Here is a 27288-nt window from a genome sequence, read left to right as displayed (position 1 = left end):
TTCGATTTTTGGTTTAACCAATAAAAAATACTCATAAAATATAAATAGTTGTAACTAACATGAAAAAAAAATCGAATCTTAGTTGCAACAAAAAATCCTATATAATGTATTTTAATTTACAAGAACCTTCAAGTTTGAACTAAATGTTGTTAGAAGAAATTAAGAGTTTGTATAATTGAAATAATAAGTTTGTTAATTGGTAGAAATTAAAGAGAAATGTATAATAAGGCATACATATATATATTCTTATTGGGTTATCGGTTTACCCAATAACCCGATAAGAAAAACCAAACCGAACCAATAACTCAATATTTTTTTTTTTATAAAATCATTAACAAACCGTTAACTCAATAACTCAATAACAATAAACCAATAACATTTTTATCGGTTGGTTCAATTTTTGCACACCCCTACCTAAACATGCCACGTGTGAAGTTGAAATTAATATATTACCCAAAAAAAAAAGGAATCATTATTTTTTAGACGAATTAAAAAAAAAATAAGTCATTTTTTTTAAACGAAGCAAGTATATATGTTTTGTTAGAAAAAATAAAAAAATAAAAATTTGAGGTTGGAGAAAGGAAAAATTGAAGAGGAGATTCCTTGCTAACAAAGTGAAAATTCAAATAGTAAACTAACTAAAATACAGTATTAAAATTATCCTTTAAACATAATTTATGTAATTCCCTCGCCAACCTTTTTTCTTATGTATGATCAATCACTGTCTTATAATGACTTTTTCCTCTCTTTTTTGAGTTCAAAATTGATATATTGAGATAATTAACGGTTAATGAGTGATGGGTTTAGGATAAAATATCAAATTCGCGATAGCGATATTTGTGGTCTTATGGATATATTATACAAAAAAATTAAAGAAAAAATATGGCGGATTTAGCTAAATTATAATAACACAGAGTTTTTTTTTTTGCCAGGAAAATGGTGGGATCTATCCTTTTTTCCCAAGCTGTAATGAATTTCTTTTAATTAATTAAATGTTCTTCTATCTCGATTTGCGTGATTTACTTTTATTTTTACTAGTTTAATTGTACGCGTCTCGTATGTGTATCGTTTGATTATTTAAAATTAAATTATTTTATCTATTGCAAAAATCGTTTGATTATTTAAAATTAAATTATTTTATTTATTGAAAAAAAATTAATAAAGTGTAAAAGTTTAAATTAATTTTCAAAAATTCTTCACAGTTCAGTATAATAATGTAAACATAAATATATATTTAGTGTAAGCACATATATATGTTACCAGCAGAAGTTTCAAATGATTGATAGATCATCGATTTTGTGTTTGTCATGTACTATCTTTTTTTCTTGCATCACTTTTATGTTTGTCATGCGATACTTCTTTTTCTTGCTCTCAAAGGCTAAGAGGAAATTCTTTCAATTTTTCGATTAAAAATTCTCATCTAAAAGAGAAACACAAGAAATTAAAAGAAGAGAATTCATTATCAATTGTTGATTATGAATAACTCATATATATCTTTAAATCTATTAATTAAAATAAATAAATGAAAGCATAAAGTGTGATGATAATAAATTCAAGAATACACATGAATCAAAATTAAAATAGCAAGAAAAAGTAAAAATAGGAGTATGTTCCATTTAACTTTTACAACATCATTAATTATATTCTTATTACGTACTTAATACTTTTAAAAATTTGATACTTCTAAAATTTTTCTTATTACAACACTTTTATATTTATTTTTCAAATCTTTTTAAAATCAAATTTAGTTGATTTAGAATTTTCAAGCTAATAGAAAAAGTATTAGTTATCATTAATTTCGATGACTCAATAATAATAAGGAAAGGTTTTACCATTATCATAAATATATTTAATTAATTTTCAACTCTTAAATATTAAAAAAACAGTGAAAAGATGATTTTATCCAGAACAAAGATTTTTAATGAAAGATAAAAAACTCAAACAAAACTTTTTGTAAGATCCTTCACACTTTTAATAATAATAATTATAATAATATATATAGAGAGAGATAGATAGATATAGATATTGAAAATAATATAGTATATGGCTTATTAATATCAAGATAGTTCAGAAAAGTATTTGTTTTCAATTATATGTTCAATCAAAAGTTATCATATACTCCCTTTGTTTAGATTTAGTTGGCCATCTTTTTTAAAATATTTGTTTTAATTTAGTTATCCCTTTGATGAAATCAAGAGGATTTTATTATGTTCTTTCAATAATATCCTTAATATTAAATGACTAAACAAAGTGTTGTAGACATCTAAAATTTGTGGGACTCTACAAAAAGAATCTAAATTCTGTTAGAGTTCTTAGAGTCTAATTTACACTAAACCCTGAATTATGTCTATATAAAGAGGCAAATATTCTCTTAAAGAACCATCTTGAATATCTCAGAAATTCGGGATATTCATAGATCAAAATCTTCTTTCTTGATAATCAAATACATCAAGAAGATCCCCTCGGATTATGAAGATTCATATTCCTATGTTCGAGAAATACGCTACGGCCCTCAAATTATGGAGAAAATCACGAGAGATCAATCAAGGGAGGAAATCATAAATCATATGTGTAAATTTGTAGCCGCATCAAATCTGCAGCTGCATCAAGATGGAAGCTCTATGGGTACTTCAAGACTCGTCATCAAGTACACTTCGACAAGCCTTGAAGTAGGGGGCATTTGTAGACATCTAAAATTTGTGGCACTCTACAAAAAGAATCTAAATGCTGTTAGAGATCTTAGAGTCTAATTTACCCTAAATCCTGAACTATGCCTATATAAAGAGACAAATATTATCTTAAAGAAGCATCTTGAATATCTCAGAAATTCGGGATATTCATAGATCAAAATCCTCTTTCTTGATAATCAAATACATCAAAAAGATCCATATTCCTATATTCGAGAAATACGCTACGACCCTCAAATTATGAAGATCCATATTCCTATGTTTGAGAAATACGTTACGACCCTTGAATTATGGAGAAAATCATGAGAGATCAATCAAGGGAGGAACAAAATTGTACCCATATTCGTTATTAATAAAATGTTCTTGTTTCTTCATGTTTTATTTGTGATTGTAATTTATTATTCATCATTGTAAAATTTGTTGCAAACAAGTGTATTTACTTAAATTTACATTTTTAAAATATAATTAATAAAACTAATTTGATAAAATAAAATTTCTAATTAATATTTTTTTAATGGGTATGTTAAGTCAATAGAGGTCAAATAATACGAAATGGAGGGAGTAAATTAAAACGAGGTAAGTAATATTTCAGTGGAGACGTGTTCAGTGTTTGATGACTTTCAGTGGGAGTACAACTTTTTATTTTTTTAATTATTTGATAAGCAAAAACTTTTACCTCAAAATTATTTATATATAAGATTATTTTCCAAAAGAGATTTTATGCAATGCTTCCAAAACCGTACGAAAAGCGAATCAATTTCCTAATCTAAATGAAATTGAATATGGTAGCACGTTTTTCTATGTTCACACTTCACACCAAACGTATAGATAATCAATAAATATTCTCTTTGGAGCTTTATTGAATTGAGATTGTCGACCAATATGGGTTTGTGGGGGCAGCGGATTGATCTGTTCCACCTTTTAATCAAGATCGAGGGTCTAATTTTGGATATGAAGAAAATTTTATTGGGAGTGCTACCCTTCGAATAGAACCCTATCCGACGTGAATTCAGGTTAATCGAGTTCTAATGTGGATATCAAATCGGATGTGAAACCAAAAAAACAAAAAGAAAAAGAATTAAGATTATCGTACTACAAGATTCAATTTTCAAGGATGTTTCAATGTGGTTTTTTTATTCTTAAAAACTTGAATTCTAAATATTTTATTAAAAATAAAGGAATCTCGAATCATTCCACCGTAACTTACATTCGTATAAAAAAAAATTATCTCACTTTCCCAATTGGATGATGATAACATACAAATAGGAATTAATTTTTTGTTACATCAAACTAGAATTAATTAAGTCAGCATAAAACTGCTAATTATAGTTGCGATGATTTTACAAATCACACTACTAGTACATGAAGAAATTATTATGTATAAGAAAGTATATTGTATATATAAATCAGAGTAGAAAATGATTTTAATAGAGTCTATACAATGAGTCATTTTGTCTTATTTGTTAAGGATCGCTTTAATAAGTCTAGTAATTTGTTTTTTTGCAGGTAGTCTTATATATAAATTGCTTATTGAGCCAAGCATTTATTGGACATAATCTCTCTATCTCATAAAATACTGAATAAGATTAATGTATATTTTGTTTTTTCAAGACCTCACTTTAAAATTATACTATTTATGTCATTGTTATAATATGAAGGTTATGTACTATAATACATTTTAATTCTATATTTATATTTAACTAAAGAAAAATAAAAACTTAATAAAAGTCTTACATCAAAAAATATTCAACCTAATTTTTCTATTTGAACAATACGAATTGTAAAATGAACTTTAGTACTGTCTTTTTAGTAATTCAACATGAATTCGTACTTATTGAAAAGACCGACCAAACATAATCTGTTTATTAAAGTATCATTTCCTTTGTCCCAAATTAACAATCAGTTTAGATCACAAACTATCCTAAAATAATAATTATTTTAAGAATTTAAAACCAAAGTTGATAATTATTTTTAATTATATCCTAAATATAAAAGAAAAATGCACAATTTTTAACAGAAAAGAATATGTCCGTCAGACTTGTATTAGATAGCAGTAACTTACTAAACTCTATCTTGTGTTCATTATTCTCTTAGTTATGGAAATGTTAAAATTAGACGAAAGAAGTAAAAAGAAAAATACTTCTAAAATATATCAGCAAAATACCAATTACTTTTCCCCAAAAAATAGTTTATTGAAAAGCTTAGCCAAACAAATTCTTATCTTAATCTTGCCTAATTACCCTCTCAATTCTTGTTACGGACCGAATTTATTTATCTCCGAATGTTGTTATGTTGGATTTTATACCTTCTAATTCTTCTCCATTTTCCTATTCTTATTTTTTTTAAAACAAACATTTGTACCTAAAAATAGAATCACCTCCTCTATCAATATGTAAATCATAAAAAAAACCCCACATAGTCTTCAATTTGGACTACTTTATCCTATTAGAAGCTCAAGAACACTTTAAAAATAAAAAACTTCAACATCAATTATTAGTGATGAAGAATGATAAAGATTACCGAGTAAAAGAAGGAAAAAAAAAAGATATGTGAAGCGTGGTGGCCCAAGAAACGTTTGAATTAGTCATTGTAGGGTCACTTGAATTTATTTTTTTTGTGCATTTAATTCCTCCCATAGTGAAAGGAAAACAGATCCTAGACCTAAGAAAATTCCAATGTAAGTATAATCATAGTCAATATTTGTTCCCCCCTCTATGTATGTTTCCACTTTTTTTCCTCTTTATATCCCCCTTACTTTCCTCCTCTTTCTTCTAAGTGTTTTTTTCTAACTATACCAAAAGCAACCTCACTTGCTCTCTCCTACTTCCTTCTTAGCAACTCCCCTCATTACACAATTTCCTTTAATCCTTGCATTTTTCTTGTTTTTTTCTTGTCCATTTGTCACCAATATTTATATAGTCTTTTAGTTGCTTACTCATCTCAAATTAAATATACGATATACTTATTTTGTCATCATTTGAGTTTTTACAACAAAATGGAGAAAGTTAAAGGATTGGAGAAAAAGAAATTGATTAGTGAGCTAACACAAGGGAAGGAGTTCGTAAAGCAACTGAAAAAACAGATTGGTCCATTGGCTTCACCTGAAGAATGTGATTTACTACTTGGGAAAATATTGTCATCACTAGAGAAATCATTGTCAATTCTTAATTTGAAAGCACTTCTTCTTGAAGGTGGAATTAATGCTAATAATTCAACATCTTCATGTTCATCAATTTCATTTCTTGGTAATAATAATAGTCCCATGAGTGAAGTTTTTGATTCTCCAAGTCATCATTTGGACAAAAATATGGTCTCCAAGAAGAGGTAAAATAAAAAAAAAAAATCAACCGTTTTGGACCATTTTCTTGTAATTCAATTTGTTCCTTGGATTGTTTTTTTTTTTTTTTTTTTTTTTTCTCAATTTGGAATTTGGAATTTTGTTTGGATTTGCAGAAAGAAATCACAAGAGACTAATCAAATAACCATTTCTGGGACGGGGCTTGAAGGTTCACATGAAGATGGATTTAGTTGGAGAAAATATGGCCAGAAAGATATTTTAGGGGCTAATCATCCAAGGTGACTATTATTAATCCTTTTATTTTGCTGTTTGTAAACATTATTTCCTTAATTAATTAAATTTCATTTTCAAAAACAGTATATCCTAAAAATGGAAGTAATTTAGACTTTTTATTTTTTTGGTCCCATATAGAAGTACCACTTCTTAATATACTGTTGAATTAAATATATTGTTATTCACTAATTGAATGACTTAAACTGAGATTTAGTAGGGAGATAATAAAAGAGGTGGTCAGGGTCAGCTACTTTAATGGCAACAAGCCACTTGCTCAAAATATAAATTACAAGGTAGATGGGATCCTTGAATCACCCTTTTTTTATTTTCATTACTACCCCAAATAGTAAAAATAGGAAAACGTAAACAAACAAAAATTTCTCCATCATAGGTCCTAGGTTTTGTCTTGATCATTTTGGTGATTTAGGCTACATTCAGTGCATGAATTTTGGATCATTTCATGTGGCCCCTCTTAAATAAAACACTTGCAACTATCCTGTCCTTCAGTAAGTGCAGAAAATAATTAAGCCAACAACTTTTTTGAGTCATAAAGCCACCTTCTTTTTGCAAGTAGTAATTGTGATCTGTCACAAAAATTCATACATTCATATAAGAAAGAGCATGTGAAACATACCTAGCTCAAACTTTTAGCAAAACCCATTAGGGAAAGTACATTGATATTTCATAAATATCAATGTTATCGAATCGAATCGAGTTTAACTTATATACATTAACAGTGATGATAGTATAATTTAACATGTTATGATACGTCAATATGTTGTCTTAACATTTTGTTTTGTAAATGCAGGGCTTATTATCGGTGCACACACAGGCATACACAGGGGTGTTTGGCAACAAAACAAGTCCAAAGATCAGATGGAAACTCAACAATCTTTGAGGTAACATACAAAGGAAGGCACAGTTGCAAAGTTGCACAATCAGATATCTTTTCACTTAATAATCAAAAACGCCAGAAACACAACAAAAAACAAGAACAAGAGATGGTAATATTCAACTCTACACCAAACCATGACGCAGAAAACTTCAACATCACAACAAAAGAAGAAGTTTTCACACCATTTTCATTTCCACCTACACCCCTAAACCTAGAGAATATTGAAGAGACAAAATTCTTTTGTGATTCCATGGTGCCATTGTTAACGTCCCAAAATCAAGAATTTGGAATGGACTACATGACTCTGCACTGCTCAAATTCAGATCTCACTGAATTGATCTCGACCCCGACCCCAACCTCGATTTCAAATTCCTCATTTGTCGGAGATTGGGATTTGTCTGAGGATTTTGAACCTAATGTCATATTTGACATTGAAGAGTTCTTTAGTTAATATCAAATTAGAATATTATTAGCAAGTTTGTAATAGTAGCAAGTTTTGTGCAATAAGTATATTATTTTTTTAGCCTAATTGATCCTAAACTAAAGTCAATTGACTGATGTTTAGAGACATAGTTGTACTAAATTGTAACGTCGATGAATTCATGTTTGTAATTACAAGCTTTGGCAATTAAAATTCATCTTGACTTTCAACTTCTTTTTTTTTTTTTTGATATTGCATAAGTTGCATTTTAATAGTTCTTGCACACCAAAAATCAGAAAAAAATAGAGAGGGGGAAAAACCATCAATGATATTTATACAACTTTTAAGGAAGTAAAGTTCTTCCACATTGGTGGGAGAAAAAACTTTTTTGGGGCTTATATTGAGAATCTTTCCTTCACACAAATAGTTAGGCAAGAACAAGGCATGCCTTGCATAAGTAGTCACAATGCAACTTTTGTGATAATACTTTGAAACGAAATGACGATTGTTTCAGAAATAGTGCACTTTTTCGTGAACCAGTGCGAGTTCGTGATTCCGAAAATGCCTTGTTTTGTGAACCAATGCTTCCTTTCGATAAATAATTTTGAGTTGAAAAACATCTTCGTTCGTGATTCAAAAAATACTTGAGGGGAATAAATTTCTTAAAGACACCGTGAATTCGATGCACTTGATTCTGTCTCATCTTACCTTTTTTTTTCATAAAGTAGTAGAAACTTCATTTTGATAGTTCATACATCATTTGAATTTGTGTTTGAAGCTGTTGGAACTTCATTGTAGATTTTAAAGTTGTTCTTGAACTTAATGTTGAAGTTTATATTATTAAATACAGGTTTTATACCCGTTAAATAGAGCAGATTCCCTACCTTATGTGAGAAAATTTTCTAATCAGAACTCCATATGCAAGTTGTTTTCTAAAATCATATGGTCCAAAAAAATTCTCCAATTTGTAGAACATGCGTTTTGGGTCATCTTGGATTTGATTGAATCGGGCTTAATGCGAAAGGGCCTCTTATTGAATTGAAAGGGCCTCTTATTGAATTGCGACACGCACATTCATAAAAGTATAAATAACATAAATACCAACTATTTTGGAAGTAATTACACTCTTTTCCACTTTTTTAATTACTTTAATATCTCTCCGTATTAATATACATAATCCGATATATACATAGCATTCTGTGTATATGTGAGATTTCTGTAATATGTTTAGGGAGTTGAGATTTTTTGTAATTTGTGTAATTTTTAGTTCATAAAAATGGCCCAATTATAATGAAAACAAAATGGGCCCTAGAAAGTCCAACTGTCTTTTGTTTTCTTCATCCTAAAATGTTTGCCAATTTGAATTAGACTTTGTATTTGTGTTTTTCCTTCTCTTTTAGCTTTTTGTGTATTTTGAATTTTTCTCTATTTTTTTTTCCTTGAGATGTTTGTAAGTCGAAACACTTTGATGTATTTTTTAAAATGATTTTGGAAAGAACTCCTTCACAATGAGGGGCGGATCTACAAGGGGTTCACGGTTGGTATGGCACCTGCAAACTTCGATCGAAAAACTGTGTATATATATATATATATATATATATATATTAAATAAAATCGATAAATTATTTAAGTGTCATCCGGTGCAGCAGTTGAGGAAGTAGTGCCAGTGGCAAACGCGCTGAAATTTCACGTAGTATACCAGAGTTCAAGTCCAGACGCCAACAGTATTTTGTTACTTTTTGTTCGCTATTCTATTTTCTATAAGTTTTTTTCCTCTTAGACTTAATCTTTGTTTTACTCCCTTTTTTGGGATAATTTTTGCTTAAGAATTTTTAACTTGAGTATAGAACATGATTGAAGATTCATTCTTGCTTCAAATTTATAGTTAACTTCTCCTCATAAATTATAACGTTTGGCTTAATGTTATAATTTAATTTCTTAACAATAAAATTGGAAATATCCATTGAATAATGTTGGCAACTATTTTGTACTTTTACACTGACTGATAAGTTAAATTTAACTCTTGTTTACACAATTTATAGTAATAACAACAACAACGACAACAAATCCAGTGTATTCCCACATAGTGGGGTCTGGGAAGGGTAAAATGTATGCAGTCCATACATTACCTCTGGAGAAGTAGAAAGGTACATTTTTATTATTTAATCTATTTGTCTATACAAATTGAAAAGACAAATAATCAAATCGAAACCCAAAGTCTATAAAATTGACAAAATATTTGTCTTATTTGGGGCAGTGTAAATAGCAAAACGTAAAGCAAAAAATTAACTGAATTCGTAAAAATTAGGTTCTTCGATAATGTTTCAATGAAATTTTCCTTCAAAAATCTCTTACTAACAAGCCAAATTCCACTGGAACGCCCATAAAAATTATCCTTTTTTAGCAGTAGCTTTAACGTTAAAAGTGACATGGCACCCGCAATCTTAAAATCCTAGATCCGCCTCTGTTCACGATAATGTTCTAAAGATTCACCCATAAAATTTAATTCTCCATTACTATTCATTGTTTACAGAGGGTGAAAAGTGTCGATCTATTTGTGGATTTTACCTAACCAAACAACAATGGACAAACAAATTAGTGGTCAAAATGTTGTAGTTTACCAGTTGACTAGTTCGAAGGTGCAAAGAGATTACCTTACCTTGTATTTCATTTTTATGGATGACAAAGTTAAGAGAGAAAAAAATTATGTTCTACACTTGTTATTCAACCACTTTTCACCTAGTGTTATGTCTTATACTCACACACACACAAAAAAAAAAGAAGCTACTAAAAAACTGAATGTCCATGTAGTCAATTTGGTCAATCCCACTCTGATCAACCCGCCCTCTCTCAAAGATATTATATTGACAAACTTCTGTTGTACTAGCAAATTTTATAATTACAATCAAAGAGAAGACGTGGTGATCAACCACCATGGATCAAATAATTCAATAAATAAATGGTAGAAAGTGGGGTATGAGTTTCTATGACACCTTTGTTATCTATCCATTTTTTTACGTAGTCACATATTTTATATGCGTTAAAGGCTCTACTAAATGACCAAAGGTTCAAATTGATAACACTGCCAATTTCGTCAATCCCACCCTCATCAACTCGTCATATTGTTTTAAAATCAATGAAAAGATTTGATGATGAACCAATATGGATCAAATTGAAGTCCTCATGTTGATAACAATTCCATAAAAGAAAAGTCTCGATAAAGTGGGGTGGGGTATGACTTACCAGATTATGGCACTTTAGCATTATTCTTGATGATTAATATAGAAAGGCACTTTTAATTAGAATTATTGATAGACGGACTTTTCATTTGAACTTTTGGATAAGTGGCCAACACATTAAAGTATAAACCAATTCCTCATGCATAAAGTTGAAACTTTTCCAAGATTTGGACAAAGGCAATGTGCCAAAGAGCTTTCACCACGTTATTGGTCTTCACTTTTCTGTCTCCAATTTCATTGTTTTCTCTTTTTATCAATCATAATTTAATTCTTTTTACACTCTATACAACTCTTTAGATTTATAAAATGAAGCGGATTGATAAATTTTACTCTACCATGTGTGCTATATATAGACACCAAAAGTACAACAACCAAAAAAAATAAAAATAAAAATAAATAGAGAGTTATAAAAATTAATCAAGATTATTTTAATGGTCGAATTTCAACGAATTCATATGGAGGAAAATGATGTTATATGGGACCTTCTTCTATTCATCAATATTCAACACGATACTCACGAGATCTTCTAGAAATGTTGAAATTATGAGTAGATTAATGTACTAGATATAGAAACCTTTTGGGTGTTATTGACCTGTCTATTTATTAATTCTGCTCATCAGAAATTAAATTGATTCATGAGAAATTTTGTCAAAAGATTTTGTTTTTTGTTTTGTATTAATGTGTTGTATATAATTTTAACAAAGAAAAAAAAAAGTTTTTTTTAGATGCATAAACAACTGTAGGCATGAGTGGTCGCCAAATTAACTAAAAAGTTATGAAAGAACAAATAAAGCAATTAAAGTTTAGTAAAAATTGAACGAGTTAAGTTATGAGCCGTATTGTGGGCTAGTATAACCTAATTTATTTCAACTCAAATAACTTTTAAAGAAATCAATAATTAACTTATTTTTTGACTTGATTTATTTTAATCCATTTAAATTCAATGCGAGCCCGTTCATTGGACATCTTTAATTTCAATGATGGTGATTACAAGGAGGAATAGTGAATATTATCAACTCTTTGTACTGAGAATCAATTATAATATTTTTATGATCAACGTTATTATTTTAATCTATCTCATTGAATTCAAAGTTCAAAGCTTCAACTTTTTACTTAATTCCTTATTTTTCTAGTAACTGGTGTGTTGTCTTTGTTTTATTTAACAAGGACTATGAACCATATACTCTCTTCTTTCTTTTCTTTTTTCAATTTAAATATCTTCTTTCAATTTTTCTGTACTGATGATGATGTTTAATCAGGCATCCAATCCTTTCTTCACTGGGTTTATAATTGGATATGGTCCCAATACTACTTTTGGAAATTCCATGCAAGTGTGCACAAACGTCCATGCTTTGAATTTTTTGGAAATACTATTTTCTACCTTTATTTTTATTTATTCATTATATTAAAATAAATATATATACTTTTATTTATATAGAGATTAGAAAATTAAGGGATTCTTTCACTTACTTTCTTTAATATGATTTAACACACTCCTTAAAGAAAGATATTTAAAACAAATACTATCCTTTTAGATTCTTCACAAAGTCTCTTTTTAAAAGTAAAGATAGCCATTATTTGGAATTTAAAAATAGTTGAAAACCCATTAAAGAGGAATAATTCTGAAGATAATAATAATTATTATTACACTCTTGAAAATTGAACGATCAATTCATTTTGGACCATGAAAAAGTGTCAATAGTTTATTTATATTATACTAGGGGAGCCGTTTCTAAATGACCAAAACTTCTCAAAAATATAGACTTAAGAAATTATTTTAAATCTACAAATGAGACCATTATTATTTACTTGTATTGTGGTTAAAACAATTTTGTTGTAGTAAATAGACTGTTGGTTTCTGAAATTGTATAAATACCATATGAAATGGGAGATCGAAGAAGTTAATTATTCATGCAAGAAGATAATTATTTGGTATAATTTTAAATCTACCTAGATGGGAAGACATTATTCAACAAATCTACTTAATAATAAGCGGCAATAAGCAGGCACGTTTTCGACATACTTGCTTGTGTTGCCTGCTTCACTTGCTTTAATCGTAATTTTACTATATTATTCCTAATTAATTACTATAGGTTATTTAAGTATTAAAATTTATAATATTTAATAAAAAATATAAAATAATAAATTAATATTTGATTATTTAAATTAACTTGATATCTTATATGAGGCCCACTTATGCTTTTTTCACAAGTATTTTTTATAATAATTTTATTATATCACTTTTAATTAGTTATTATAAGTCATTTAAGACATGTCTTCTTTGCTTCTTCAATCGCGATTTTATTGTATCATCCCCTAATTAATTATTATGGTCGCACTAGAAAAATAATAATATTTCACAAAAGGGACACAAAATGATATGTCAAACATAAAACATTTGATTGACTATCGAAATTATATTAGTGCCACATAAGTTGACTTTCGAAATTATATCAGTGTCACTTAAATTGGAATAGAAGAAAAAGTATTATAAATCATAATAATTAAAATTTAAAATTATTTTAATAATTAATTATCTAAATTATATTTGTGTCACATAAATTGAGATAAAAAATAATATTTAATTATCTAATTTATATTTGTGTCACATGAATTGAGATAAAAAATAACATTTAATTATCTAAATTATATATGTGTCACATAAATTGAGATAAAAAAATAACATATATTGCACAGGCCCTTCAATGTCTAGTTTAAACATAAATGTAAACAAGCTATACCCACATAAGGGTTAAAAAAATAGGCAAAATGACTTGATGGACCCTTGTACTATGTCTGTTTTGTAATGTGGATACTCCTGCTCACATGTTTGTCATCTGGAACCTTGAACCCACTAAAAAGTAACATTGTAAACACTTTTTTGGTGAGTGTAACACACTCGCCCCACGTCAGCTGCCATGTCAACTTCCACGCTGCCACATCAACTTCCACGTCATTTTCAGGTATTACATTAAATTCCATGTCATTTTTAAAATTCTACATAAGAAATTAAATAATTTTTTTTATAAATTTTAGAAAAATTTAAATAATCATGCTTTTATTTTTGCTCATAAATTAAATATCAAATTTATTTCAAATAATTAAAATTCTTCTCTAACTAATTTAAATTTTTAACTATAAATTCATATATACAAATATAATGAATTTTTGATTTTTAAATTTTAATATCTTCAACAAATTTACAAAAACTTTAAGTTTTTTTAAGCTTATTCATGAAATTCACTAAATTTTTACTATCCACTATCACTCACTTTCAATTTAAATTTAAATTTTAATCCCAAAAAAATATGAAAAGATTTCAAATTTAAATTTTAATCCAAAAAAATAAATGAAAAGATTTGAATTGAGAGAAAAAATTAAAAAATAAAATAAAAAGTGAGGGATGGGGGTGCTGGACGGGGCTGAGGTAGGGGGGGGCTGGATAGTGGTGGGGTGGGGGCGGCTAGACGGGGGTTGGGGATTGGGGAAGGGGGGCTGGACGAGGGTGAGGGGATGGGGGAGGGAGGCTGGATGGGAGTGAGGAGGTGGAGTGGGGGGTGGCTAGACAAGGGAAGAGGGGTGGACGGGGGTGAGGAGGTGGAGTGGGAGGTGGCTGGACGGGGGTGAAGGAAAGGGTGGTATAAGACCCCGCAAAATCCTAAGCGTCGTGCTAAGGTGGAAAGTATAGTTGTGAGGGTATCCAAGGGATATATCTAAGTTTGGACATCTTAGTTGCAGTGCATGAGGCTTAGTCACTCTATCTTAGATGAGGTCTCGTAAGCCTTACCACATATTATAGAAATTAGCTAGAATGTGACTTCTTATCAGAAGTTTCATTCAGCTTAGGTAAAGATTCTTTGCTCCCTAAAATCACTAGAAACTCTATAGAAAGAGTGTCAAGTAAATGCTCCAGTCAAGCATGAGTTTTCAGCACAAGCTTGTTTGTAAAGCCAGAAATTCAGTTTAACAGTCGGGTGGACAAATTTGTATGGCTTGATTTCCCAACTCTCCCCACTAGTCACACTATCCGAAATCTTATGAATGTAACTGTTCCAAGATGGGTCAACCAGGTAGTTACGTGATCAGCTCAGTTCATGTATCATGTCTCAGTTTTGGATCCCAGATACTCAGTCACGACTCAGTTCATAGGTGACCGGTACATAGTCCCAATTTTTTCTCAGTATTTCAGCCAAGTCAGTATTCCTCGAGGGAGATAATATCCCAAGGGGGAGATGCACTATAACCCTCGAGTTTTCATGCCCTAAATCTCCCAGCTTCTCTACACGTAACGAATTCAATTGGAATAGTGGGTACTTATAGGTTGATCCTCAAGTTCCAATCTCAATCGTAAGCCACGTATGCAGGGGCTCGGTTTGGCCCAAGCTACTCAGTCTATGTATCCGTTTCAGGCTCAGTATGTTCTCATGTTCCCGTTCATACGTGTATAGTAAATGATCTCGAGTTAGAGAACAGTGATTTTGTGTATCTGAAAATCACTCCTATGAAAAAAGTGAAGAGGTTTGGAAAGAAGGAAAAACTCAGTCCTCGGTATGTCAGTCCTTACCGAATCTCAGCCGTTTCGAAAAGGTAGCTTACGAGCTTGAGTTGCCTTCATATCTATCTTCAGTTCATCTAGTGTTCCACGTCTCCTTGTTAAGGAAATGCATAGGTGACCCAGCAGTCGTAGTCCCTATAGAGGGCATAAATATTCAGAACAACCTCTCTTATGAAGAGATTCCAGTCAAAATCCTTGACTATCAGATTCGCAAATTGAGAAACAAATAAGTTCTTTTAGTCAAAGTTCTTTAGTGGAATCGGTCCTTTGAGGGAGCTACTTAGGAAGCAGAAGAAGACATGCAAACCAAGTGTCCTCATCTTTTCTCTGCTAATCCTGACTTAGCTTAAGGTCATAGTTTTCCCTAAGCTTATTCAGTTTCATGTTCAGATTTCAGTTACAAACTTGGTATTAGTTACCATTGCATGTTCAGTTATACGTTCATGAGCCAGTTCAGTCATGTATCAATGCATCAGATATGCATGTTCAGTATATAGACTCAGCTTATCAGTAATTCCAATTATGAATTCATGAATCATTTTCATCTATGTACTCATGCATCAGATATGCAAGTTCAGTATGATAATTCAGTGTCTCAGTAATCTCAGTCATGAAACCATGGTTCAGTTGTGCATGCCCAATGTTTAAGTCCAGTCTCTCAGTATTCTTAGTCTTAGCAGTCTCATTCGAGGATGAATGTTCCCAAGGGGGAGATAATATAAGACCCCGCAAAATCCTAATCTTCAATTAGTCCTTAAGGCTTGTCAAGCAGTCCCAGACTTAGAATATTTTAGCTAAGTACTCAGACTTAGTGTCATTTTAGCCTACGAAGGTTGGCAATGTTATTTCACGACCTTTACATCCATTAAATGTTGATGTTTAGGTAAATTCATGATCAGGAAGGTCCATAGGTGTTTTCAGACGAGTTTAAGATTTTTCGAACCACGTTTAGACCACGTTTGAGTGCCCAAAATAGTGGGTCGATGCGATCTCAACGCGTCGCATTGACCATCGCGTCGATGGATGATTTTTCCCTATCTTCAGTGCAAATTCCAGTGAACCAACGCAAATTTAGCGTGATGCGTTGGCTATCACGTCGATGCCATTGACTCACCGTATCGACCTGTGTGTTGATAGCCCAATTTTCAGCCATTAAAAAACCGCGTTCTTGGGAGTACTTGGGTCTTTTTTCCTTAACCCTCAGCCCCCAAAACACGAAATTAAACATCCTATAGAGCAAATATAGTCATTCTTTCTCAAAATTTCTCAAGAACAAAACCCTAGGTGTTCAAGAATTCAAATCAAGAGCTCAAGATTCAACCATAAACTTTCAGAAATTATTCAACAAAGGTATGCGAAGTGTTCATCCAAGGTCCCCTTTCACCCTTGGAGTTCAAGAATCGGCTTTTAAACTTCAAGTATATGGATTTCATGAATACCATGATATGTTTGATAATATTCATGTTTATAATGATTATTTGAGTTTCAAATCCGTGTGTTATACTAAGTTTAATGGGGAGTTTATTGATTTATATGTCTTATCATGTGAGATCATGTTAAAGCCTTCAAATTGTGAATTTGATGATTGAATTTGTGTGCTCACATGTTGATTAGTGTTATGCGCATGTTCTATGCCTTCTAAGTGTTTGATAAATTATTCATGTGAACTAATAAGAGCAAGAATTCATGTCAAGTTAGCCTATGTGCGAGATATATCATGTAAGTGTTTGTTAAAATGCCTCAATGAATGAATGATGATCAAGTTTATAACTTACATGTTTCATGTTTATGCGATGTCTCTTAATTTATGCTATCGAGTCCTGGGGGTACTTATACCCGATAATTTAGCTGCTTGTCTAGAGCCATGGTCAGTCATAGAACAGTATCAGTCACGTAATGATCAATAGTACTCTCAATCAGTTACAGAACTCAGGAAAACTCAGTAGATTCAGTAATAGTTCAGTCTAACTCAGTATTCAGTTCAGACCTCAATAAACCCTATCAGTTAATAGAATTTAGTAGTATTTCGTCAGTCAACGGAAACTTAGTTCAGTTCAGTTTAACGAAACAGTAAAATCAGTGACAGTTAGTCCAACCTCGTACAGACTAAAAATCAGTTCAGTGTCTTTTCAGTTAGGAGTAGGATCCAGCACCGAGTTAACCCAGTGATGAGGGTATTCCTGCCAGCAGAGGGTTTGACCCCTAGTAGCAATCCTTGTGTTACATAACTACGTAGCCAACGTAGGTTGAGATATCTTCCTGCCAGATATTTTGAAGGTTGATACATCTCACACGAGTTTTTCTACCAGCGAGGGTTAACGAAAGAGCTTCCTGCCAGAGAGGATTAACTCACAGCTTGTCCTTACCTATGATACGATATTGACACCCTTCCAACTGGGGTTACAGGTTGGACCCCAATCAGTTTAAAAAGGAGCATGTCGGTTAGATGATTACCTCCCAAAGTTTTAGTTCCAGATTTAGTGTCAGAATAGAACTCAGTCCTGTTCTGTAGATTCAGGACTATCAGATATAGTCACTTAACTCAGTTCAGTACGAAACTCAGTATAGTTCCTCAAATTCAGCACTGTCAGATACAATCATCCAATTATCAGTGATACAGTATCAGTAAACTCAGACCTCAGTTAAACAGTATTCAGATTCAGTATCCAATCCTATTATGTTTTCAGTTACAGTTTACGTATTAATGCATGTACTCTCATTCAATCATACTCATGATATTTAGTTAGTAATTTTCATGCATATGAACCCATGCATTTCAGCCTACCTCACTGAGCATACCAGTACATTCAAAGTACTGACGCATGGTTTTTGCGCTATGATGTCTTATATCATAGGTTTCGATGCACGGGCTTCAGAGCACCCTTAGCAGTTCAGATTCTCAGCATTCAGAGTAGTGGTGAGTTCTAATAGTTCGAGGACATGCTTATTATTAACAGTTTTTCAGTTTATTTCAGTAGATGAAGTTAGTTGGGGACTTTTTCCATCAATTCCATAGTTCAGATAGTTTTAGAGGCTTCCCAAACTAGAGTATTTTAAGACAGTTTATTCAGTTTTTAGTATTGACTTTCAGTGTTTTGGTATTATGATACCGCATTCAGTATTGTTCAGTATAATTTAGATTTGAACCTCATGGCATATTTTTGCCTAATTCCGCATATTATTTAGTATTATTGTTCAGTTATTACAGCAAGTACCAATCATGGGTTAGCTTATGGTCCCTTGGAATTATGAGCATCGTGTAGCGTTCGGGGTACAGACTCGGGGCGTTACAGGTGGATGGTGGCTGGACTAGGGGAGGGGGATGGACGGGGTGAGGGGTAGTTTAGGGGTGGGGTTAGGGGTTGAGGGGTAGGGTAGGGGGTGGGTAGACAGGGGGGGAGTTGGGGAAGGGGAGCTTTTTAATTTTTTTTTATTACTCTTAAATTTTTAAAAATATTTTTAAAGTAAAAAAGATGGATGGAAAAAGGCTCTTTTTATTTTTTTTAATTTTAATATTATTTTAATATACATATAATGCTTTCATTGCCTCAAACGCGCGTGACTACACGCGACATATCCTACTCAGCAATTTTAATGCCACATAGATTCGGTCAACGGTCAAAGGGTTTAAAATATTAATTTTTATTGAGTGTTGAAGGGTACAGATGACAAACATGTAAGTAAGAGTATCCACATTACAAAACAGACATAGTACAAGGGTCCATTGAGTCATTTTGCCAAAAAAAATAATAATACTAGTATCATTACACGTCTAGCAGAGCATTAAACCTCTATGAAATGATACTTCACTCCAATTTCATTTGTATCAAATTATCTATCATGATTTCGATACACACATATGTACATACACGTACCTCAAATTATTTATCGTTTTAGAAATTAAGGACAAAATGAAATTCTCTTTTCTCATTTTATCTTTAATAGTAATTATTTTTTAAGACTAAAAACACCTCAGTTGATGAATATGACATGTGAATAAAGTAATTTATATTTAATGAAAAGAGATTATATCATAAGATATAAAAAGGGGCCGGGTAAAATAATTTTAAAAAATTATCGCTATTGATGTCTCAATACTTAAAAGGTGTGAAAAAAAGAATCAAGATAAATAATTTGACACTGAGAAAGTACTGATATCGCAATAGCATGACCATATAGGTATCGTCAGATTTGTATCTTCTTTTTTCAATTTTTGTTTTTCATTTAAGAGGAATTGAAATTGGTACTCTAATTAGCCTACTCATTTGTGTGGCTTAAGCTAGATGATAAAATGGTCAAGACGCCAATGCAATAGTGTTTTATGTATATTAGAATGGTCAAATAAAGTTGCCATGTACTTCGGGAAAAATCAGTTTGATGGGAATTAAATCAATATCTAGTGTTTTTATTTGGGTTTCTCTTTCAAGTATAATTTAACTCATTATTTGGTATATCGGATAAAAAAATAATTTCACGATAATATATAAAATTAGCTGTCTCCGATATTTGATATGGGATATTAGTTAATCTTTATTTATTGTATCTCATTGTTTGTACTAGAATGACCGGTGATAATACTCTCCCATATAGAGGATGGGATATCCCATATCCCAACTAATTATGAGATATCCATATTTAACGAATCCGATGTACCAAACAACCCCTTAATAGTCTAGCAAGATCATTTGTTCCAAAATATGTAGAGAGAACAAAGTGATTACTCTCTCCGTCTATCAATAGTTGTTCATTATTGACTTGACATACAAGTTAAGAAATTGTAAATGATAAGAGCAATTTTATCATATAATTACCTTTTGAATATAATAAATTTAATACTTTAAAAAATATAATTGGATAATGAATCGTATTTAATGTTAAGAATAAAACTAATAAAAATGAATAAATTATCCATGACTTTTAAAATTGGATAAATATTATTGGATATTTATCTTTAATATAGTGAACGAGTAAAAATAGACGAAAAAAGTACTTTATATTATTTGTGTTTCCAAATTAGGGTTGTCAAAATAGACCCCAAGTTTGTGACTTGTTTCAAGATTATTGAGTTAGGTGATCGATAATTAATACTCTTGGTGAGTAAACCTTAATTGACTCTCTCGAAACTAAATTATATTTAATTCCTTCATTTACTTTTATTTAGAATATTTTTACATTTATTTAGAATATTTTTACTTTTTCAAGAGTTAAATTGTAGGATTTTAATAAAAATATTTTCTCACCATTAATCTAATAATATATAAGAAAAATTGTAACTTATAGCATCTTTTAAGTCTTTGAATATCAGAATCAACACTTTAAAATATTAAAAGTTTAATTTCTCTTTAATTTAAAAATTAATTATATTAACTCTAGTAAAATAAAACGCGATAAGTAAAAGTAAAGACATGAATATTAGGCAGTAATTTATTATGAGTCCACAACGATAACTTAATCTAAACATTAAACAAATACACAACTTATATTTTTAATATTACGAAAAATTCCAACTCTTTAAATATATTACAAAAATTTTAACATATACACAAAATGTTGTGTATATGTTGGTTACTTAATTTAGGAGTTGACCAGCGGGCCTTAGATGTACGGACATATTCGATGCATTTTTTATTTTTAGATTTTTTTCTCTTTTTTTTTCAGATACTTGTACCACATTTTATGGAGCTTGTTTGACTTGGATTATAATTTATTTATTACTTTGACCAGATTTTAATTGTTACCAATTATTTTTGATATTTATGATGACGAATTAAAGTGATGTGTTGCTAACACCTATACAGTTTGTGATGTTTGCGTTATTATTTATCTGAAAATAAGAAGACAATGTAAAATTCAAACATGATGTAATTATTTAAACATTGCCAAACCCAAAGAGATGCAAACACTACAATTGAATTATTAGAAAGAACACAATATAATTTAATTCTTTTCATTGGCTAGACGTGGGAAAATATTTGTACTTCTCTTTTTTGTAGCAATGAAATTTGAAGATATGACATTTATGTGCATTATAATGAAACGTAAGACCACCTTATTTAAAATTTAAATTATAAAAAAAAAACACTTTAATTATACGATTATGGTCAACAATACCAATATTTTTTTTTTCTAACACTATGTCACGTCCAAATAGAGACAAAGTAGAACCTAAGTTTTCTTGTAATACTATTCGTCTTGCTTCACTTTGACAATTTTGTCCTCTACAGTTTTGGCCTTTGGGATGCAAATGGAGCATTAATGATCAAACTTTAATTTAATCAAAAATCCCTAAATCTTATTTTCTATTTATTTATTATAATACCTTTGAACAAATGTACATTTAGTAGCTGTCTGGCCATGAAAATTATTTATATTTTTTTGAAAAATTATTTTACTTTAGTGAAAAAATAAAAATAAGATGCGTTTAGCCATGAAAATTCCAAACAATATTCCGGAATTGTATTTGATTTTCACTTTTTTCAATCATACTTCTCTCACAAAAATTCAAAAACAACTTAATTTATATTCATGGCCAAACACAAATCCAATTTCAACTTTCTTTTCAACTCCAACTCCAACTTCGAAAAATTATGATTTTCATGGCTAAACGAGGCGTTAGTCTTTCAAAAGCAATTATTCTACCTCTCCGACATACACTCTATTTTTCACAGACGTCACTTGTGAAATTTTAATGGATATATTATTGTTACTGATTAATTTGATGGGAAATATCTATATCAACATAAACGTGCAAGATCACTAAACTGATTGATGATGTTGGCAACCCTATCACTGGGGATACCAACATCCAAGCCCATATCCTCACTCATTTTCAGGAGCTTTTTACCACTAGTCAAGCTCAGAGCCATAACAAACACTTTTTCCCTGAAAACCCTTCTAGAACCCTTTCTTACAGTACTAGATCCATGTTAGATTCCCCCCCCCCCCTCCCTCCTCAGGGACTCTGAAATCCTTACTGCCCTTAAGTCTTTCAAACCCCTCAAGGCTCCTGGATCAGATAACCTACACCCTCTATTCTTCCAAGAGTATTTGGGCACGATTGACAATAAAGGCATTGATTTCTGCAGGAAAACTTTCTCAAGTTGTTTCGCCCCCTAAAAATAATGAAACTCTCCTCTGTCTAATTCACAAATGCAGAAATGCCTCCAACATCAAGAACTACAAATCCATTGGCCTCTGTAACTCTACCTATAAGTTGGTAACCAAAATCATTATGAATAGGATCAAATCCTTCCTTCATAACAATATTGGCCCTACCCAAGCTAGTTCCCTAGCCAAAAGAAGAGCTGCTAATCATGCCATGATCATTCAGGAATATATTACCCATTTCAATAAAATGAGAGGGGAGAAACCTAACACGATCCTCAAAATAAATCTAGAAAAGGCTTTTGACAAGATTGAGTGGTCCTTCATTAGGGACACTCTCCACTTCTTTGGTTTTTCTAAAAATCTTTCTAGACTAGTCATGTTTTGTGTTACTTCATCCTCCATCCCTATGTTGGTAAATGGCAACAAGACTGAGTTCTTCAACCCCTCTAGGGTCATAAGACAAGGTGACCTCATTTCCCCTACCTCTTTATCCTTTGTATGGAGAGGATCTCCAGAGGCATTGAGAATAAGGTCAAAGCCAAAAGATGGAACCCCATAGGAATTACTAATGGGGTCCCAAGCTTTCTCACTTATTCTTTGTTGACGACCTCACCCTCATGGCTACTGCTGACCCAAAGAACTGCCATACCATTGTCAACATCCTGAGAATCTTTAGTCTTATATCCAGCCAAACCATAAACCACTCCAAATCCAAAGTGTTCTTCTCCAAAAACTGTAAGACCCATATTGCTGACCAGTGCTCTCATATTCTTAACATCCGACTTAACAATTCGTTTGGTAAATATCTTGGTTACCCTATTTTTCATAAAAAGCCTAAAAACAGTGACTTCTAGATCATTCTGGATAACATGAACAACAAGCGTGCTGGATGAAAAATTAAATTCCTAAACATAACCGGCAGAATTTTTCTTGCAAAAATCACTCTTAGTAGTATACCTACCCACATTATGCAATACATTAGTATCCCCACAAGAGTTAATGAACTCATCAACAAGATACAGAGAGATTTTGTTTGGGGAAACTGCAATGGAAAAAGGAAACTACATCTCCTCAGCTGGGATGTTCTCACCTCCAAAAAACCAAAGAGGGGTTGGGACTCCATTAGAGTGAGTTTAGAAAGAGAGCCCTTCATGCCAGCTTGGCCTGGAGGCTCTCTATGAACCCTTCCACCCTCTAGGGCCGAATCCTCACTACCAAATACAATTTCAACTCTACTTCTAACACTTTCAGAACTTGGAGAAATATCTTGAAAGGGTGGGTTGATTGCCAGAAAGGTCTTAATTGGAGAGTTAACAAAGGAAATATAGTGAGATTTTGTATGAACTCCTGGATTCCTCACCTGGGCAGCATTAGGAGTAATATCCAAGGGCCCCTAACTCAAAAGAATGCCAACCTTACCATCCAAAACTTGTTCTATCTTGGATCTTGGAACTTCAACAACCTATCCCTCACCCCAGCAAATGCAGAACATCATCATCAGTATTGTCATCCCTCTTAACTCTACTGAAGAGGACTAATCTGTCTAAGGACTTACCAGCAATGCCTGTTTCGGCACTGGCAACATGTAGAACCACCTTAGGGATGATAATAGTGTCAACACCACTCAGAGAAATTTTAAGATTATTTGAAAAGATAAAGCCCCAAATAAGATCAAAACTTTTCTCTGGTTGCTCATCCACAAAAGACTCCCCACAAATTTCTATCTAAAGCACATTGGGATCCCATTCTTCCCTAACTGTTGTCATTGCCAGGACATTGAAGAAGATATATACTGATCATATTTTTTTCAAATGCCAGAAAGTAATCCAATTTTGGTCCTCCATCATTAATCAAAGTCAGTTCAAGCCCACCCAGCAATGGGCCAGCATGAATTCTGATAGCTGGGAAAAAACCTGACATTCTTTCGACAAGAAGCCATTCAACAATTGGCTTAACTGAGATACTCTTCTTCCCCAATGCTTTTAGACCATTTGGCTCAACAGGAATGAAAACATTTTCAATAATAAAAATGGTCCCATCTCCACCCACCAGGCCATTTTTTTGGCCACCGAATTTCACTCCCTAGACACTAGTCATACCACCAACCCCACAAATCACACTACCGCCAATTTTAGATGAAACTCCCTAACCAGGGCATGCTTAAACTTAATATCGACGACTCTGACTTAGCCAACTCCGGGCTTTGAGGAATAGGTGACGTCTTCAGAGATCATGCTGGCCACTGGGTGCCAGGATTCTATATGCATTTACCTCATACTACCGCCACTTTGGTTGAATTAATGGCTTTAAGGCAGGGACTGTTAATTGTTATATTTAATGGTTTTATGCATTATATCATTGATACTAACTCTATTGCTGTAATCCACATGCTTGATAAAGACCCCCCGTGCTATTTTAACATCCGAAATGAGTGTAGTCATTGCTAAGAGAGACACATGTAACAGTTCCGACTAAGATATATCGGGAGCAGAATGAGTTGGCAAATTTTCTAGCGAAGGAAGGAACTAAGGATCAAGATATGCTCTCACCCAAGTTCCTTCGAAACATCCCCACTTTTGTTGCTACTTCTATGGAAGCTGACTACTCTGGTTCCTTCACCTAAAGAAGGATTAAAAACAATTCTATTCTCCTACAGGGTCGGGATGTGGCCCCAAACAGTTCTATTTTGGCTCCTCTAAGTAACGGAGCTCTATTCCAAACATTATTCTACAAGGCCGGGATGTGGCCTTGCCTAACCTTATTTTGGCTCCTACGTCTGCTAGGAGATTGAACTTCCACCCCCCCCCCCCCCCCCCCCGATTTCGCAATGAATATAAAACATCTTTAACCCAAAAAAAATTTGGAAAGAAAATTTTCCATATTCATTGGCACTTTTACAGGCATTCATTTTTAGAGGTGAGTCCAAAAAAAAAGTAAAATTGCTTCCCCTAATTAGCTTACTTAATAATAATATGTAATTTATTTGGTTGATATTTTTTTTTTTTGTTAATTAATGACAGAATCAGTGCATAATTCTAATGTCAATTGAATAATTACACTTAACAATTTAATTTGATCAATTCATTTATTTTTATTTGTCCACTTTGAATCACACAAGAAACAATGATTGATATGAGAATTAACCATGATAAACTATATTAATTGATGTTTAGTAATATTAGGTTTTATAAAATAATTTAGGAAATAAGTAAATACTATAAGGAAAGCTAAAAGTGTTTACATCTATATATAAAAATGCAGCTTGTTACTTGGACCTCTTGCTAAAAATAATTGTTTCAATTTGTGAAATTAAGAAAAATTTATCATGTTTTTTTAAATTTTAATATTATATTTATTATTAAATAATTATATATAGTGTATAATATTTAAATTTATATTTTTAAAATATAATTAATAAAATTAATTTAATAAAATAAGCATATAGTAAATATTTTTTAAGAAAAGTACGGAGAAAAACCAACTAAAATCTAACGAACCACCAACGGATATGATACCGTTGATAGAGTTGCTTCTCCCTTAATCAGAAATTTCGGGTTCAATGCGGATACAGCGGATGGAAAAAAAAAAAAAAACTAAAACCTAACGAAGAATCTAACCTTGAGATCCAAAGTGGCCACATGCTAAAGTAACAAAATCTCCAATAATGGAGGGTTTATTAGTTTTGTCAGGACAAACAAGGGAAAAAAAAAAAAGTAATAATGGAAGGTGGGAAAAAACAATAGAATGACGTAAGGCTAACGTATGCCTTGACATCACTGTACATGTTTCTCGTTTCAATTGAATGTTCAATTTTCTCATCTAGAAACATTAGCATCCGTCCCATTCAAAACATTTAATTAAACCGACCCCTTTTACAAATACCACCACACATATATATATGTGCTGTATATATTCAAATTGCATATTATAACCTACCCCTTCATAAATCATAACTAAGAAATATCTTCGTTAATATTTATTTAGCGATTTTGAACTTTTCATGTTTTTAAAGAAATAATAATTGATATGAGGATGTTATCATAATGTCTATATTACTAAAATGAATATGTTATCATAATGTTTATATTAATTAATATTCGGTATTAGATTTTAAAAATAAGTAGTTATTGCTAAGAAAAAATATAAGAAAATAATTATAATTTTTAGTATGTTAAAATAACAAATAAAAATAAAAATTTATTTTCAGAATAACAGACAACCAAAAATAAAGAAAATGTTTGTCTGATCTATTCTTATTTCTCTTAGTAAAAAACAAGACCAAATTAATCTTATTGAGATTTAAATAATCATAATATCATCAATAATTACTTTGAAAAATATTTCTAGTAACTTTGACAAACAAAGGAATATTCTCTCTGTTTAAATTATTTATTGTGATTTTTGTTAATCATCTCAAATTATTTATTATTTTAAAAGTTTTAGACAAAAAAAGTTTTTTTTTATGTTATTTTTAGTACTCTTTTTATTGAAAAAAGAATGACTTAGTTTGACTTGATTGGAGTTTAAGAAAATAAAGAAGATTTTTAGTTTTGTAGTAATATATTATTTTGTAAATATTGTTTTTGGTAATAAAAGTCACTTTTACTTGCCCATATAAATAAAAAATTTGTGGTCTTTAAATTACCAAAAAAAAAAAAAAGAAATCTTGTGACTTTAAACATGTTAAATGAAAAGTTAAAATTAAAGTGTTGTTAAAAAGGTTATTTTTCTTAAATAAATTAAAAGGCAAGTAAATCAATCTTTTAGAAATAAAGGAAGTACTATATTTTTTTTCAAATCAACAAATACCTCA

At 31.2% G+C, this 27288-nt stretch overlaps 1 protein-coding gene across 2 annotated transcripts; it reads left to right on the top strand.

Annotated features, from left to right (window-relative positions):
• The first annotated feature begins 5408 nt into the window (after positions 1-5408).
• Positions 5409-8956, top strand: LOC107839290 (probable WRKY transcription factor 53). Of its 2 annotated transcripts, XR_007043547.1 has the most exons (4): positions 5426-6011; positions 6141-6263; positions 7067-7712; positions 8758-8956. XR_007043547.1 is itself a non-coding variant. In XM_016682712.2 (3 exons), the coding sequence occupies exons 1-3, from the start codon at positions 5683-5685 to the stop codon at positions 7602-7604; spliced, it is 990 nt and encodes a 329-aa protein (XP_016538198.1). In that variant the 5' UTR covers positions 5409-5682; the 3' UTR covers positions 7605-7804. The 2 variants fall into 2 exon arrangements, 1 of the variants encoding a protein (XP_016538198.1); XM_016682712.2 differs by lacking the exon at positions 8758-8956 and having other exon boundaries at positions 5409-6011; positions 7067-7804.
• The last annotated feature ends 18332 nt before the right edge of the window (positions 8957-27288 follow it).

Source organism: Capsicum annuum, chromosome 8 (assembly GCF_002878395.1).
Source record: "Capsicum annuum cultivar UCD-10X-F1 chromosome 8, UCD10Xv1.1, whole genome shotgun sequence".
In the NCBI taxonomy this organism is placed as follows: Eukaryota; Viridiplantae; Streptophyta; class Magnoliopsida; order Solanales; family Solanaceae; genus Capsicum; species Capsicum annuum.
The sequence above is the reverse complement of the archived record's forward strand: the minus strand, read 5'-3'. Positions and strand labels throughout refer to the sequence as shown.